General features: G+C 46.6%; 1 protein-coding gene across 1 annotated transcript in view; it reads right to left on the bottom strand.

Moving 5' to 3' along the window:
- The window catches only part of RFX8 (regulatory factor X8), a 56562-nt gene that overhangs the window by 7211 nt on the left and 32176 nt on the right, over window positions 1–17175 (bottom strand). The window contains exons 2-9 of the mRNA XM_044262422.1: window positions 13948–14058; window positions 13317–13370; window positions 10935–11048; window positions 9982–10132; window positions 7388–7446; window positions 5745–5898; window positions 3526–3620; window positions 522–636 (exon numbers count right to left, since the gene is read on the bottom strand). Of these exons, the coding sequence (XP_044118357.1) occupies window positions 522–636; window positions 3526–3620; window positions 5745–5898; window positions 7388–7446; window positions 9982–10132; window positions 10935–11048; window positions 13317–13370; window positions 13948–14058 (853 nt within the window). The remainder of the gene's footprint in view (window positions 1–521; window positions 637–3525; window positions 3621–5744; window positions 5899–7387; window positions 7447–9981; window positions 10133–10934; window positions 11049–13316; window positions 13371–13947; window positions 14059–17175) is intronic.

Genomic DNA, 17175 nt, shown 5'->3' on the forward strand with positions numbered 1-17175 from the left:
TTTGGGTCCCCCAAAGAACCCATTTTCCCCCCCATCTCAGTCGGCTCCCTGGGTGCTTTTCTAAAAACACCCAAGCACACAATTCAAAAACAAGAGGAGGATTCTTATGCATCCAACCACGATGGAGCGGGAAAGGGAAGCTTGGTTAGACTGTTTGATGGACTATCATGATGCCATTAAAAAACAATTATCGTGGCTTTCTATGTCTATGTTGTATTTTACAAAAAAAGGTGAAAAGAGGGGAGGCTGGGTGGCTTAGTCCATTGAGCGCCTGCCTTCGGCTCAGGTCCTGATCCCAGGTTCCCGGGATCAAGCCCTGCTCAGCAGGGGGCCTGCTTCTCCCTCTCCTATTCCTTCTCCCCCTTTGTGCTCTCTCTCTCTTCCCTCTTGCAAAAATAAATAAATAAAATCTTTTTAAAAAAAGGTGAAAAGAAGGTGACTGGATTCTATGTAGAACACAGATAATAGCTATGCTGTAATAACATTTTTAATTTCAAAATGTCTTGTATTCTCTGACTTACCGAAACTATCTCTGTGGCACAGAGTCATGGCTTTGCTCACGGCCGTGAGAAGGAAATTCCATCTTAGCTGGAAGCCGGCAGCCAATCTGATAAACTCTTCTTTGCTTCTGCTTGGCTATTCCGTTTTTGTGAGGAAAAAAATGCTGGGGTTTATGACAAAATCAGGAAGATCACGTGCCACAGATCACAGTTGCCACGCACAGACGCTCCCACGGGGCCCAGGCGGGAAGGGAGGCAGAGGCACACTAGCCTAGTTCTGGTCTCCCCGCATCTCCTGCAGAGATGATTCCAGGGCAGAACCCTTGAAGTTGGTGGAGAGAAGGAAAGAGGTGGGAAACTGGCCTACATTTCTTGTTTGGATCCCACACGGTTTTTCAAAAGCGGTCATTTGTGAAGCCCAGGAGAGGACTCCCGCAGGCAGCCTCGCTCGGCCCATCGGGCAGTTGCCACCAAGAGAGCTGCTGGCTGCTGTGTGCTGGGCAAGTCTGAGAGCGTGCAAATGCGGCTCAGGAGCCCATAGTAAGGAAAGGAAGGGTGCTGATTTTGGAAAGCACGAAGCTGGCCACCACGCTGTGTGCATGACCTGAGGCCCAGAAGGTTCCACCCGGGCAGCCAGCGGACAGCCTGAGTGGCACTATACGGGGGACTGTGAACTCCACAAAGACTGAGTCGCCTTGGGCCGCACTTGCTCTGGATTACAAACCCACAGGATCCTATGAATCTTGCGGGTATGTGTTGGAACGAATGCCCCTAAAGGCTTCCTAAGTCTCATCGTGTATGGGGACCACACATGGGGCTCGACTGCAAGTCTCTGAGGAGATGTTGAGACTGGTGAGAAATGAGGGAGCACCCTTTTTCATCTCTGCTGCTCCTTCTTCTGCCCACTGTGAGTGCTCCGGGCTCTGGAAGCTGGTGGACCCCATCCAGGAGCGGAACCCTTGCCCTCTGGGCGCCCAGTCCCCCTGTTGGTGCTTCTGCCCACCTAACTCAGGGCCCCTGGGAGAAGCCCCACTCAACACACACAAGGACACTTTTGAAAAGCCTGGAGAGAAGTAGCCCTGGGTGACCAGCACGCTGCACAAGGGTTCAAACGTAAATCCTGAATGCTGTGGCGCATTCCTCTGCTCACCACCCACGTGGCACTTCAGGCTCCCTTGTTCAGAAACTGCTGCTGGGCTGCAACCGCCCTGAGAACTGGGAGAGCCTACCCGTGACCCAGCGGGCCGGCTTCCTCTGCTGACACTGCCAGATGCTGGCCACTGGAGCCATTAGTCATCTCCGACATGCCTCAGGGCTTACATTTTCACAGTCTGAGTATTTTATTGACAATAGTCTGTTTTTTGTCAGCCAAGCTGTTGTACAAAAACAAGTCCTTCAAAGGCATGATTACAAAAATACCATTTTTCTAGCATGCCTCATTTGTGAAGGCTGAAGATATGGGGGTGGAGTCTGGGGAAACACTGAGGGTTACATGGTCTAAAATAGGGCAAGCCTCTTGGGCTGCTTCGAGGTAGGATTGGCATTACTGGGCTCATCTTGGTTCAAGTCAGAGGTGGGGAAAATACCCAAAACAAGGAACAGGGGCTTGAAAGCGTCTATGGGTGAAGCTGTCAAATGAACACCTGTCTCCACAGCAACACAACCGGAGACACACTTACACTGTTACCAGTGGGCTTTGCCAAAGCCCAACGAGGAGAGATCAAAGCCATATAGCATCTGGAAGGATTATCATCCAGAAGCAAAGGATGGAAACAGACACCTGCCGAGGGCTGGAACTGACTTTCAAGCTCCCTCCTGCAAAGTTTTCTGGTTTATCTCTAAAGTGTGCAACCGTACTGTCACCTGATGTCTTTGTGGCCTTAGATTTACCTGTGCCTTTTCTCGATGGGGAGGACAGGCATGCAGACAGGAACAGGTAGGGCAGGAAGGAGAGAAAGAAATGTGACTGGAGGCTTAACAGAGAAAGCCCAAAGTCGTGTTTCCAGCACAGGCCCTCCAAGCCTTAGCTCTTTGCTCCAGAGATGTCTGCTTCTTCCGTAAATGGTCCTCCATTTTCCCATATGTTCATTCTGCTCTTGCCAGTCTCGTGTAAACATTGTTCCCTTTCTTAGATTGTTTTAATCCTATTCACCTTCTACATCTTGTTTAAATCCCACCTCCCTCATCAAGGCCTTTCCTGACTGCCTCAGCTTTGGGGGACAATGCCTCAAGGCGGGGCAGCCTTGGGCTGCCTTGTTTGGGTCTAGGTTTTAATGCACAGCCCCCAGCACCTCACCCACCATCCCCAAGGCACCACTGAGCAAGGGTGCTGTGGCTTTTCTCTGAAAGTACTCTCAGCTCTCACAGTGCAGCTGCCGAGACCAAGGATGGGGACAACCAAGCCAGAGCAATGCCCTATTCAAGTAACGCCCGAGTTTCAAGTCGACCAGAAGGACCAAGCCCGTCTGTATCTAAAACGATACATCTCTGATTTTGTGAAATCAAGCCCGCCACTTGGATGGTTCCGCAAAATACCCAGACCAACACTGTTTTCCCCTAAAGGACAAAATCCCTCTTCCTTCTAGACACTCTGGCACTCATCCACGCTCACCTGCATGCACATGCTCACCCGCCCTGACACACACTCACTGGCACACTGATGGTCACCCCACACTCGTGCTCGCTTGCACTCACCCATGCTCATCTGCACACACATGCTCATCCACTGGCACCTGCACTCATCTACTCACTTGTACACACAGCTGAGGCCACACACGCTCACCCAAGCGCATGCGCTCACCCACAAACACACACCTGTGTGTGCCAGCCTCTGATTCCTGCCTTGCTGCAGGAGGGAGTGAGACACCACTTCCCTATCGTTCACACCCGCACCAGCCTTGACACATTTCTGGCCAGAGAAAACTCTTTCACTTCTTCAGGGCATGGGCACTGGTCCTAAAACATAGCTAGAATGTTCAACAGCCCCTTCTTCCCTTAAAAAAAAAAAAAAAGCACCGTTTTGTACCTGGAAGACAAATGTTTGGAGATTTGATGACAGACAATTCAGGAATATGCTGAGATCTGTGGATGTCCCCAGCAAAGAAACCAAACTGCTTAAACCTGTAAACAAAAGAAACAAAAAGATTGCGAGCGAAGTAGCAGTATTTTACTGTACGTATTTGTGTACCAGGTGACCTAGGGGACAATACTGGAATGGCAGTTCAAAGGAATTCCCTGGGGCCTCACACTCCTTTTGAACACAAAGGATGAATTCTAACGCTGGATTTGTCACCTCTGCTGTCAGCTGGTTCAGAGATACATGGTCTTGCCTCTTAGGAACCACCTCTGTCACTGATTGAAATGGAAAAAAATATTTTGAAATAATAATAACTACTAACTACACCTTATAATTATACAGAACTCAGCTACAGATGAGCTCATCACACGATACAGACGTGAGCTCACCTACCCTTGCTGTTTCACAAAAGGGGTAGTTTATTACTGTCCTTTAAACTCAAGGTGGACTTCAAAGCCAATGAGGGTTGTGCCTTGCCTGGGGCTATAAACTCAGTTAGTACAGACCTGAAGGGTGGAGCCCCAAGCAAGTGTGACGTCAGGACTTGGGTCCTTACCTGTACAGGCAGCACCGAGCAAAGAACAGCCTTGGGCTCTCCCAACTTTTGGAATGCGGCTGTGCAACAAGCAGGGTTTAGAAACCTGAGGAGGTTGCCATGGCCTTGACTGAGGCTTGGCCAGGTCTCATCTGGAGGATCCTCCAGGGACACCGCAAGAATTTACCTACTAGACGACAGCAGGGGCAACCAGAATACGGTCTCCTGCTGGCTCTGTGCCTTCTTGGAAGTTCTAGTCACAAGAATGCCAGTAGGAGCACAGGAGAACTGGCCTCGTGCCCTCCTAGACTCTGGCTAGGGGCAAGAGCATGCTTTGGGGACCACCCAGAGCTTGGGGGAGAGCCAGTAGCCTGGGAGGGGGGCCTTTTGGGCTCCTACTAATGAGCCCTGCTTGTCCACATTGCTGAAGTTTGCTAGGTTAGGGGTTTACCTTCTCATTACTTGTTTGGGAGGGGAGGAGCTGGGATTCAGGACAGCCAGGCAGTAGGGGCAGGGGTGACCTGCCAAGAAGTATAGATCTATTTAAGTATTTAAATAACTGGTATAATCCTACCAAAGTCAGCCCTACTTCAAAGAAAGAGGCCAGGATAACTTGTGGTGCATTTATGCACTATTGAATCCACGTATTCATCTAGTTATGAAGGTACGTGAGTGCTACCTTGTGCCAGCGCTATGTTGGGTGGACCAAGATGAAGAAGCCACAGCTGACACCTGAGGAAACCCACAGGTTCTGGGGAGGCAGCTGTCCACATAGGTAAGTGTATCAGGACAGGGCCAGGCTTGTGGAGGGTGAGGCTGCTGGGCCTTCCCAGGCCATCCTGGTGGAGAGTCTGGAACGCATATGAATGGAGCACAGCCCTCATGGCCCCTCCTGGTGACTCTCCTACAAAGGCCTAGAGATTCACCAGTAGTCTGGGAAAGGAGGTCATACACCTTCCACAGCTCTCCCACTGAAATAGCACCCAGGTTCAACCCCCTGAGTGAAGACAGCTCTTTCTCTCACTACTTTGGCTTCCTGGAGATGAAGCAATCCTGTCAGCCTGCTTGCTGAGCTCTTTGTGGAAGGGAGATTTTTCCCCTGAAAAATATTTACAACTATCAGATAGCAAAGGGCAGGAATATCTACATATTTAACATCACTTGTTTGGAAAATAGTGAAATATGGTAAGAGCACCATATAAGAGCTAAACTTCACCTTGTTAAAAATAATACTTGGTGATGCTAACAATAGTGACAGCAGAATTTGGCAAGGCAGGGAGCTAACTCAATCCATTTTGGACAGTTAGGAAAGATGCTGTTGAATCTGCATGTACAAGATGGATGCAGAAATGTTTTTTCCAAAGGAGACACTTCAGGTTGGTTTTCGGGAAGAAATACTGGGAAGCAACAACCATCCTCCTCTGTTCATTCATTCAACAAACATGCGTTAGCACGGGTGGCCTGGCGGACCCTTCCTCACCCCTGCAGGCAGAAATGTGTGAGCAGATAAATGAGAATATCAAAGAGGAAAGTAGGATCTACCTCTATTAAGAATTCACAAACTGGGATGGCCGTGCCAACCCCAACTTTATCCCAAAAGTCCCAATAGCGCAAGGTGCAGAGGGAAGATTACATTTCATCTCCGCGTGTGTCTCCAGGACGGCGCTACTTGGATTACTTGGCAGGGCTTTCTGGGACATGTCCAGAGCACCTCGACAGATGATGGCATGTAGATCTGACTTCAAAACGTTGACTCTCCTGTTATTTTTCAACACCATTCTCATAGTCTAAAAATAATGGAGAAGTATAATACTTCATTAAATCTTGTCCTTTTACTTTTGCCTAATCCCCCTTTTCCAAATGACTAAGATTTTTAAAAAAATTTTTTTTGAGAAGAAAGAGAAGTAGATTTGGGTATTATCCATGAAAACTGAATCCTACATGACAACCGAAATGGGCAAATTGCACACATTCTAGGATGGCCTTTCTGAAAATCCCATTTGGAGTGCTTTTGCTCAGAGGCAGATGTGGACAGGGCTCTCGGGACTCTGTGGCTCTTCCTCTCCCTGATTTGTGTTCTCTGCACCTCAGTCCATGAGCCTGAGCTACTCTAGAGAGCAGCATGGTGGCTTTTCCTAAAACTCTGCAAGGAGAGTGAGGCTCCCTGGACGCCAGTGTTGACCAGCTCTGGACGGGGACCGTGGGCACTCAGACACCGTCTCTGTCCTGCCCGCTTGCAGGCTCAGGCCATGAATTCAGCCCCTGGGAGCTGACTTTCTCCGCCATCCAACAGGGACACCCAATCCCCTCCATTTCTGGGGTCCATGGACAGAGCAGTCGGTCATCCTCAACCTCAGCCTCAGAAGCAAGCCCTGACCCTGCCTCCTCCATCCGGCAGGGGAGGAGCCTGAGGGCACCTGGGGTGCCGAGCAAACTTTCGCAAGCCATCGTGTTCAGAAAGAAGATTCAGAGCAGCGTGGCTCTAGAGCCTGAGCTTGGTGCATGGGCTGGCCATCACCAGTGGACCCAATCGGGAATGAGAAAGTGCTGGTGATTGGGATGGGCTGTGAGCACAGGCAGGACACAAGCCTGGGAAATGTGAAGTTGAGGAGAGGAAATGTGAAGTTGTGCTGGGAGGACAGAGATGGTGACGGGGAGGACCCAGCGGCGCTGCTCCCGAGCTGGGGCCAATTTGGAACAGATAGCAGTGTAAGTGCTGTCCTGATCTGGTGGCCACAGGATTTCAGAATTACAGAATCTTTCTTTCAGCCCTTCTCTGCCTTCCTCAAGCACGGAAGCTGCATAAATAACCCAGGAGGGAAAAGGTCAGAGCTGAGAAAACTGGCAGGCCAGACCCACGGAGTCCATGGGGCCACGCTCAGGGTGAAGGGCCCTGTCTGTCTGTTCTAGGCTCTGCCTTGATGTACTTTCACCTCTGACACTGGCTGGCCCTGGTCGGCTCTTATGAGGAGTCTTCTTCTGTAACTTTAGAACACTGACCTGCTTCTTCTGCTTCTTCCTCCTACGAGGAAAAACTTTCTGAGCAGGGGAGCAGTGGGGTGGGCTTCCAGCTGAGAGTTTTGGGCACACTATGCCTTCCCAGTTAGTGGCCAACAAGGTCCTCCTGTCTGCCCTCTGCTCTGTAAAGGGATAGATATGGGCTCCCTACAGAGGGAGCTACCATCGGCTCTTAGGGCATACTTGCAGCTTTAGGAAATACATGCTTTGCTTTAGGAAACTGCTTTGCTCCCTCCTGTCCTTTAGGCTGAAACCTACCTTTGCCATGTTGGAAAGGTATGTCTTCCTTCTTAGTCTTTTGACAAACACAGTCACTTCTGTTAAGAACAATACACGTGGCCATTATTAATACTGTAGCTTCAAGTTTTTTAAAATAAATATTTTTATTTATTTATTTGACAGAGAGAGAGCACAAGCAGGGTGAGGAGCAGAGGGAGAGGGAGAAGCAGGCCCCCCACTGAGTAGGGATCCCAGTGTGGGGCTGGATCTCGGGACCCTGGGATCATGCATGACCTGAGCCGAAGGCAGTTGCTTAACTGACTGAGCCACCCAGGTGTCCCTGTAGCTTCAAGTTCTTATGTATAGAGTGGGGGAGGGGACACACAGCATAAGCAAGACTCTTTCCTGAATGACTAGGAGATGCTGGCAAGGGCCACTTGACTAAAACCACTCCCCCCACCCCTCCATGCTGGAATGTGATGTACTCCCAGCCTCTGATGTGCTTGCTTAAAGGAGTTTAGGAATTTTGTCCAGGAATTTTGAGTTCCCCCAACAAGGTCATCTTTCCAGGGCTCTCCTCAGCAACTGACCAAAGAGGCGCCCAGGTGGCTCAGTCAGTTGAGCGCCCAACTCTCCATTTCAGCTGAGGTCATGAGCTCAGGGTCCTGGGATCAGCCCCACATTGGACTCTGTGCTCAACGGGGAGACTGCTTCAGGATTTCCGCTCTCCTTCTATTCCTTCCCCCATGCTTGCTTGCTCTCTCTCAAATAAATGAATAAATCTTTAAAAAAGAAAAGAGATCCAAGAAAAAGAAAGGGTGAAAGAGGAAACATAAAGGGAGTGTGTGCATTTATTCATCTGACAAATATTTATGAGGGACACTTGTGCAGTGTTTGCTCCATAAATGTGTGCTGGGTGTTCGCCAGATTGTTGGACAAAGGAGGGCAGCTGCTACCCTCTAGGGGCTCACCCTCTGAGGATGGGTCACCAGAAGTGCAGACGCCTTCCCCAGAGCAGGGTAAGTGCATCTGGCAGTGAGAGCCACCTGGGGAAGAAGGAAGGAAGGGATGTGTGGGGGTGCAGAGGGGAGGGAGAGATCTGTTTGAAAGAAGGTGTTAGGTGTGGCTTCATTTAGAATGTGCAAGTTAGGAGTTAGGGAGGGGTGAGGGCTTGGTGGTGGAGGGGAATGGGGGTTGGGGATGGGACTAGCAGTCTAGGCAGAGACAGGAGCAGGAATAAGGGCCCTTTTGGAGACAACCGGTCTTGTGTTGCTGGGGAGCACCAGAGCAGAGGGAGGGGCTTGGGGACAAGGATGAGGCCAGAAGCCAAGCTATAAATGATTCTGGATAGCGAGTGAAAGCCCACAGATCGATCAGGCGGCAGGGGCCATGGAAGGTTTTAATGGGTCTGATCACTGTGTAGAGCCATCACTAGGGGTGGAGGGAAGTGTGACGGAGGGGGTGAGGCTGGAGGCAGGATGATCAACTAGGAAGTTCTGAAGTAGTCTCGGGAAGGGACGGAGGGAGACCAGGCTTGAATGGTGAAGTCCCTACAGGAAGGCTGGAGTGCGGCTTTGTCTCCTCACTTCATGGACCCTCTGCCACAGCAAGTTCCAGACCTCACGCTCCCTGCAGCACCCTCTTTCTGCTGATTCTTGGTTGGCAGTCGCATAGCCCATGGTCCCTGCCTGGCCATGAGAAGATTCCCAGTGTGAGTACTGAACACAGTAAGGGGTGCAGGGCTGGTGGGTTAAAATTAGAGCTGGTCCTGATCTGCGGGCACTCTGAGAAGACAGCAAAGAGCATGCAAAGAAAGCAAGACTCAGCCCTGAGCAAGCTGGTCCAGGAAGAGGAGGGCCTGGGTGGGAAGGACATTGAAGGCAGCTACAGACTGTGGTGGAAAACCTCACAGAAGCAGAAGGGGGGAAAGAGGTATTTCCAGGACCATAAACCTTGTCTCACACATGCGGGAGAGCGCTGGCATTTAAGCTGCTGTAGGCCTTGAGGGGAAAGCAGCCTCGGGAAGTAGTCTCCAGAGGCTACCATCGGGCAGCAGGATGAAAGGGAACATGTTCTAGAAAGTCAGTGTGGTGACTGAGACCACAGAAGTGTGAATGCCCCAGTGGCCCAAGAGGTGTGAAGAAGTTAAGGACAAGGGGGAATTTCTAAGGAGGGAGTGATGTTTTTGGAAGGCTTGCTGTGAAGCCACACAAAGCACAAAGAAGCAGAAGAATATTGGAGCCAGAGCCCTGGTCAGGCCTGCTTACAGGGCCACCGAGCCCACGGGCTGTAGGTGGCCCTCAGGGGACTGGTTTGAGAAGGCGGGCTTTAGCCACTGGATGGATGCAATGCCGGCCACTCCCCTGCCTGGGCCACAGTCAGCAGCACCTTTCCTGCACCTCTAACCCTCTGGGCCTGCCAGAAGCGCATGTTAGTATTTATAAGGGACAATGGATGGATTAGCAGAAGGACCCAACACTGCACTCCAGAAAAGGCCAGCAGATTCGAACCAGTCAGATGCAGTTTAGCACAGGAGGAAAAGAGTTAAGCCACAGCTGAGGTGTCCTGCCTCAGTATGAAAGTTAGAAACTTCATCTACACTCACAGAATTGATTTTTTTCATTGAAACCTACCTTTGAGTTTAGAGATCTGTACAAGGGCTGGAAAACCTTCCAAGGCATTAAGTAGCCACAGCTTAAATTTCTTACTGAATAACCGGACAGACTTCAGGTACTGAATAGAAACATCTTCCAAAAAGTCATGAAGGAGAACATCCTCAATTCCCTACAACAGAATTGTCAAGAGGCTGTGACTGCCGGCCACTAGACATCCTCTAGTTATAAGTGGTCACGCTCAGCCGGGCCACAAACTCAGAGAGAAAGCTACCACGCAGCCCTTGCCACTGCTCAGTGTGTGGGGTGTGCAGACAGATGGGATTTTTTTTCCCCAAAGATCTTCAAATATTGATAATTGATTCCAAATTTTCAGAAACACTATTTTAGCCCATAGGAGGCAGATCAAACCCAATTACATAAAGGCTGAACCCAGACTCCAGCCTTCAACCTTTGTGTTAAACACAACGAAGCACTAGGTTGTTTCCTAAAAAATAATAAAGTAAGAGGTAAAGGTTCGTGACCAGATTCAGAACCACAGAAATTATATATAACTGGTCCTTAAATAACAATAATCGCTCTGGAGGTCGAGCATTTTAAAAAAAGCAATGAGAAAACCTGGCACTTCTGTATATTCCAAAACAATTATTCCAGTTACACATTTTAAAGATTTCTTTTGTTGAAGTTACCAGAGAAAGAACTTTGACTCAGTGCAGGGCTCACTAATCCCTGGAACCATAGGTCACCAGGTGTACTGGCTTTTTCTTTCCATGAGGTGACTCTTGCTGAATTCATAAAGAAAAGCTGAGTTTTAGGGAAAGATCCAAAGGATCTATCAACATCATGATTTACTCCTTAGGGGGCCTGAAGTCCCCAGAGCCTGCAGAACAGGAGGGCCGCAGTTCTAACCCCAGCATCTGGTAACAGTTTCTGGAAAGGACACAAACCGGCAAGGCAAGCAAAGGTCTTCCTACCTTGTATAGCTGCACATCGTAGCATTTAAAGAGCTGGCACACATCGGGCAATGTCATAAGCATGACTGTGTCTTGCTGCAGAGATTTCCAGAAGGAAGTGAGCAAGTCCTCCACCTGATGAGGGAACAGAACCCACCTTCAAGAACTCATTTTGCACCTGGTGAGACCGATCTGCAGTTATATACTTAATCAGCCCCAAATGATAATGGGATGAATGTCAGTCCAGTTAACGTATAGCTCAGCCTATCAGCTTTTCCAAGCTGAGTTTTAGAAGTGTTCTTTCCAGTAACCCAGTGAGAATGCCGGTGGGAGGATGTGAAATGGCATTTTCGAGTTTTCTAGAATGAAGGCTGCTTCTGACCACAAGGGGGCTCCTGTTGATTTGTAATAGGATGAGGATCTGGCCACAGGGCACAGACCACAGATTAGAACAAATGTTCATTGACTGACTGATTCCCTCAATTATTTGTAAGCTCAGAAGGACATGTAACAGTATGTCATCAAAGAGGCCTCCTTGATAAGTTAGAATTCACCTAAGGACTGTGTGAGCAAAAGGGCACTGGTATCATTCTCCTTGGAGCCTTCCGCTGACCCCTTTTGTTGTGGAACAAAATGGTGGCTTCCTTACTTTTCTTTATGTTTGCCCATATGGACTCTTCAGACTCTATTATTGAACCAGGTGGCCAGTCTGAGACCCTTGCCTTTTTAGGATTTTTGCAGGCTCAGATATTTTGTGGCTTTGAAATCCTGACACAGGACCCGCCAGTGACTCCAGGCAAGGAGCTATTCCTGTATATAGGCTGTCAAGGAAGTAACGACCAGCTCTCAAAGGACCTGACAACGAGCCCATGATTTGAAATCCAGTTGTCGGGGCAGTAATTCTAGGGAAGACATCTCCAAAGAGGCTCACAGATATTGAACAAAAAATGCAATAGTGGTATACACAAGATTATTTAATAATTCTTTTAACTTTGGAGCATGGTTTTGGGGGTTGGTGGGTTTATGAATGAGGCAGCAACCATGGGCTCATCTCTGCTAACTCCCTCACCACCCTTGTCCAAAGTCATCCAGATGCACACATGCATCTGCTTCAGAAATATTTCTCCCATTTTTCCATCTGTCTCTCTGATGTCATTGTCACTGCTCCAGACTTGACCCCTTGCCTCAGTTCTCACCTTGACTATGACAAAATCTCCTCATTGCCCTCTGCTCCGATTTGGCAATCTTGCATCACTGCTCCCCACCACCTTCTCTGTCAATCAGAATTCTTCACAGGGCATGAGGCCCTTTCTAGTACCGGACTACTTTCTCCATATCCCCTCTGGTTCTCTCCTCAAGAGATATTTACATCTAGTCATAGTGACCCTTCTGCCATATTACCCCTGAGAACATCTTGCTGCTTGCCTACATCATTGGTTCTACCTGGAACTCCTTTCCTACTGCGGTGCTGAGTGTCTCTGAACCTCTGCTTTTCCACTGCAATCAATAACATCATGGTTTCCCCTTGGTAGACTCTCAAAAAAGTATACCTTTGCTATTTTTCCTCCTCGCCCCCAAAACAATCTAATCAAACCGCTGTTCTAGAACTTGCCATATGGTATCACATTTATAATTTTTTTGGCTTATATTGCTCCTTTTAGTACCAGATTATAACCTCTTAAGCCTTATGGAGAATACCTTCCTAGTTCCAGAAATGACACTAGTTACAAGGTAAGAATTAAGTTAATGTTTGATGAACAAATGAAGAATGTGTTTGCTTCACTATAATGCTTTACACTGAATAAGTACTAAATGAACACATGCTGGATGAATATTATCACCCAAAGTTCACGTACTTAGAACACTAAGTACATCAGAAAAGCTTTTATTTACATGTGTGCTTGTTTCCCTGGATTTTCTACAACAAAATATAAAACTCAGAATGGTTAAAAGATTTGGTTGTGTTTTCCACAGCCAATTCTAGAATAAAACCCAGTCATTACAACACAGATGACCCTGCTTCAAAGTCTTGCTTCTTTTTTAGTTAACATGCATCAATAAAATGGCTCTTTAGCATTACTGAAAATACTAAGGTAAATAATATTACCAGTATTTTATTCAAAATCAGCAGGAATTAGTTCTCAAAAAACAGCTGAATTATATTTGAAGCATAAGGTTATATTAGCACCTTGGAAAATTTTCAAATGATTAAATTGAATAAAAATATCACCTCAGATGTCACTTCAGTATCCATAAATAGGTGACTTCTAAGGACTACAGTGCAATGAATTCCCACTCGACATCCCTTGAGGGGGTCTTTTCAAGTAAAATGCTTAATAATGAGTCATAAATACTTGTATTTTATAGATAAAACCCTACCCTCTCAAGTTCTTGGTTCCTCACGTTTTGTAAAATATCTTGGCAATAGTTGCAGTATTCATCGGCAAGAAAGGCCATCTAGGAAGATATAGAAAATGATTTCAATTTTAAGGTCACTTCAGGAATGAACTGATCCTCAATGACCTCTCTAAGCCCTTAGTGGCTGCTGCTTGTGTTGTTCTGCTCTGAGAACAGCTGAGCTCTAATGGTGTTGTCTACTTACGTGGCACAGTGCATACACATCATTGGCCTAACACGGACATAGCTTTAATTTTGATGTCATAAGTCCTGGGTCTCTACCGCCCACTAAAGAGGCCACCAATCTCTGACATCTTTCTCCCTAAACCCCAATTTCCCCCTTCATATTCCCCAGTCCCACTTTCTAGAAAATCTGCTTATCTGTTCTCTGCTGTCATAGGGAAGCCCTCATTCTAGATGACACAGTGGTCCCAGGTAGAGCCTTTCTATAGCATGTGAGGGGAAGACCTGAATTTCCTGACTGCCACCAACTCCAGGAGGGAATGCTGGCGCTCACAGTTCTGGGAGAAGGCAAATATTACTCCTTCTGGTTCAAATGATCACAGCCAAAATAAGAAGACATCTTCCGGGCATCAGAGGCATGAAAAGTTAGTTTCTCCCATATGTGCAAGCCTACCATTTTGTAGGAATACTTCTTTGCCAGTTCTTGCTCCCAGAATGGACATCTCCTGAATTCAGACAAAGGGGATCCAACTGGGTCTGTCCTTATCGGAGAATGATTTTCACACTAGAAACCATTTACACATAGATTATCTCTTGAAAATAAAATGCATTTTCTTGCATATAAACCATGTAATAATCACATTACCATTACAGGTTAATGTTCTACGTAACCATCTAACCACATCTCTGGACATATTGATCCAAGCAACTTTTCCCCCTTACTTCACTCTAAAGGATATTAACTTTCCCCTATATTCTATAAACTCTGGTCATCAGGAAGTAGTTGGGACTGAATATATTACCCAAATGTGTCACTCTTGTGTTCATGTATTATATATGCTGTATAGTAACATGTGATAAAAATACTATCTATGAATAATTTTTTTCTATGAATAATTTAATACCACAAATACATTTATACAATCCTTGTCTATATAACTGTCCCTCTGAAATAAAACCATATCCTATCTAGGTCATGATGCCTGTATTATAAAAATGGTTAGTTATATCAGAATCCCAGGGCCTGACTACCAAGGAAAATGAAGAGCATAGACTTCAGGAGGACAAACAGAACGGTAAAACCTTTTCATCAAGGAGGAAAAAGGTAACATGGCAGGAAGTGAATTCAGCATTCCTTCCTGCTGTCCCCTTTGAGCAAGAGAAGGTAGGATCACTCCTGGTTGATTGCAGGACCTTGATTTTATTTTAAATGACTTCTTCAAGGTTTTCCAGAATGACTTTGGAATAATTTCCATCTCAGTGGAGTAGATAGAAATCATTTCTAGGAGTTGGAAATTGAGCTCGTGAAGCCTGCCACGTTGGATTGCCACACACATGAATGTTCTCCTCTTCATTCTCTCTCTAACCCAATGGTTTGCTTTGTGACAGTACAGTTCCAAGATCAGTATTTCATCCTTTGGTCTTATATCCTCATATCTCATATACTTAGAGCCTCACTGAGCTACTCACTTATATCTTGCTTAGTAGATTGTTTATGCGGGTTTGCAGTATGTTCCTGTCTATAAGCCAGATGAGGGTAGAGTGGCCTTCTGGACCTCCTGCACCCACCCTCCTGCACCCACCCTTATGGATAGGAGTGGCCCTTGGCCACCATCCCACAAGCCGCTACACACAATCGAGAACAGACACTGCCAGCTTCCTCATTCTCTCATGCTCCCTTGTTATCAACCCATATCACAATGAGGATCAGAGGAACTTAGGAGACATGGTCAACAGTCTTTTCAGTGTCCTGAAATCTGTACTACTTAACTCTTTGTGGTCCCGAACCCCTTTGAGAATCTGATGAAAGCAAATGACCCCCTCCCTGGAAAAATGCACACTATGCACTTAATATTGTGAAGATACCAAGTTGAATTCCTCTTACTGATATTTTTAGAATAAATAGAGGCATGGGTGTCTAAATAAATACATAAAGTAGTTGCACGGAAAGGTGCCATCTCAAAGGATGTCATTTCCAGTGGGTGCTGTTTGGTTCTCACTGAGTTTGCACTGGGTGCTATTCAACCCCTATTCCTCCCATTTTGGAACACTGGCTTCATTTAGAATCATGGGATGGCAACCCTTGTAGTGTGTGGATGTGGGTCATCAGGAAGGATGGGGCAGTTTTGTGGAGTTCACTGGCCTGACCGTCCATCTTCTATTAGAGAAGCACTAAGGAATCATCCAGTCCAATTCTGGCTAGCTTCTCTTACCTACCACATCTTACCCTAACTACATCCCTTTTCTCCATAGCACACCCTGACCTCCTATATTCATCAATGCTCCTGAGACTGATGTTGCTATGATCAAAGCCAGTGTTTCTCAAGTGTGGTCCTGAAACCACCTACATCAGAATCCCTGGGAGCACTTGGGGTTCATATCCCTAGGGCCCTAGTAGATCACACGAGGGCAGAAATCTGTCATTTTAATCAGCCACCCAAGTGAGCCTTATGGACGATCCAGTCAAGAGCCAGAGTTCCAGGCAGACTGTTCTTTGTCTTGCTGCAGAAATTTCTACATTTCAACGTGGCAAAAAAAAAATCACAGTTCTACCTGTTCAATGTAGTTGAATGTACTATCAATGTAGTTCAATGTACTGTCATAGTAATGTACTACTATACATTACATACTATTGTAGTAATGTAAGAAATCATTACAAGGAAAATGTGAAAGTAATCAATTACTAAAAAAAATAATAATAGAAAGCAAAGTTATGTGTTCCTGGAGCTAATTCTTTCCAGGCTCTTCCTATGAAAAGATTTTTTCTTTCAGAAAAAAAAAATTGTTTTAAAATCACAAATTGAAATCTTTCCTTTACAATATAAACAATCAGAACTCTAAAGTGAAATATGTTATAGAAACACTGAAGTTGGGATTTCTGCAGAAGGCATTCAGGAAAGAATCAGAGGGATTCCCATTCTGGAGAAATAATTCAGCAAAATGACAAAGAAAAAAGTGGGAAATTCATTTATATTTCCTAGGTATATCAAATGCAGTTTGGGATTTTCAATAGTTCCAAAAAATGATATTGTAATCTTTAGTGAGAACGTACTGTGTGTCACACCCTAGAGATACAATGGGGGACCCTCTTGTCAATATCTGACCCTCTAGGCATTATCTGCCTCTCCTATCAATTCTCCTGGATGATATTGGTCCTTCCTGCATCCTTGATGACACTGGTCCCTCAGTTATCACCCCCAAAGCAAATGTATCTTGTCATTCTCCTGCTAAAGATGCCTCAATGGTGGCCTGTAGTCTCTACCAGTCTTCTGTATAGGTGAAATGTAAATTCTCAACCTGGCACAGACAGGCTCTCTACCCACCTGGAGTCTATGGCTCCCCCAAATCCTCACCTCTTCCTCCTTACTGCCTGCACACCTCCCAGCATGAATGTAAACTATGCCCTCAAGAAGAATGCTTCCTAAAAGAAGATCCAAGTGAGCCCTCCAGGATCAGCTAAAGTACATTGTGGCAGGCAGAATAATGACCACCAAAGATGTCTACATCCTAACCCCTGGAACATTAGATGGTGAGAGGGACTTTGCACATGTGATTAAGGTTAAGGATCTTGAGATGGGGAGATTATCCGGATCATCCAGGTAGCCCCCATGGAATCACAAGGGTGCTTAACAGTGGGGAGCCCTTCCCAGCTGCAAAGAACCTGAGGGGTGGTAGTGTGAGA

Source organism: Neovison vison, chromosome 8 (assembly GCF_020171115.1).
Source record: "Neovison vison isolate M4711 chromosome 8, ASM_NN_V1, whole genome shotgun sequence".
NCBI lineage: Eukaryota > Metazoa > Chordata > Mammalia > Carnivora > Mustelidae > Neogale > Neogale vison.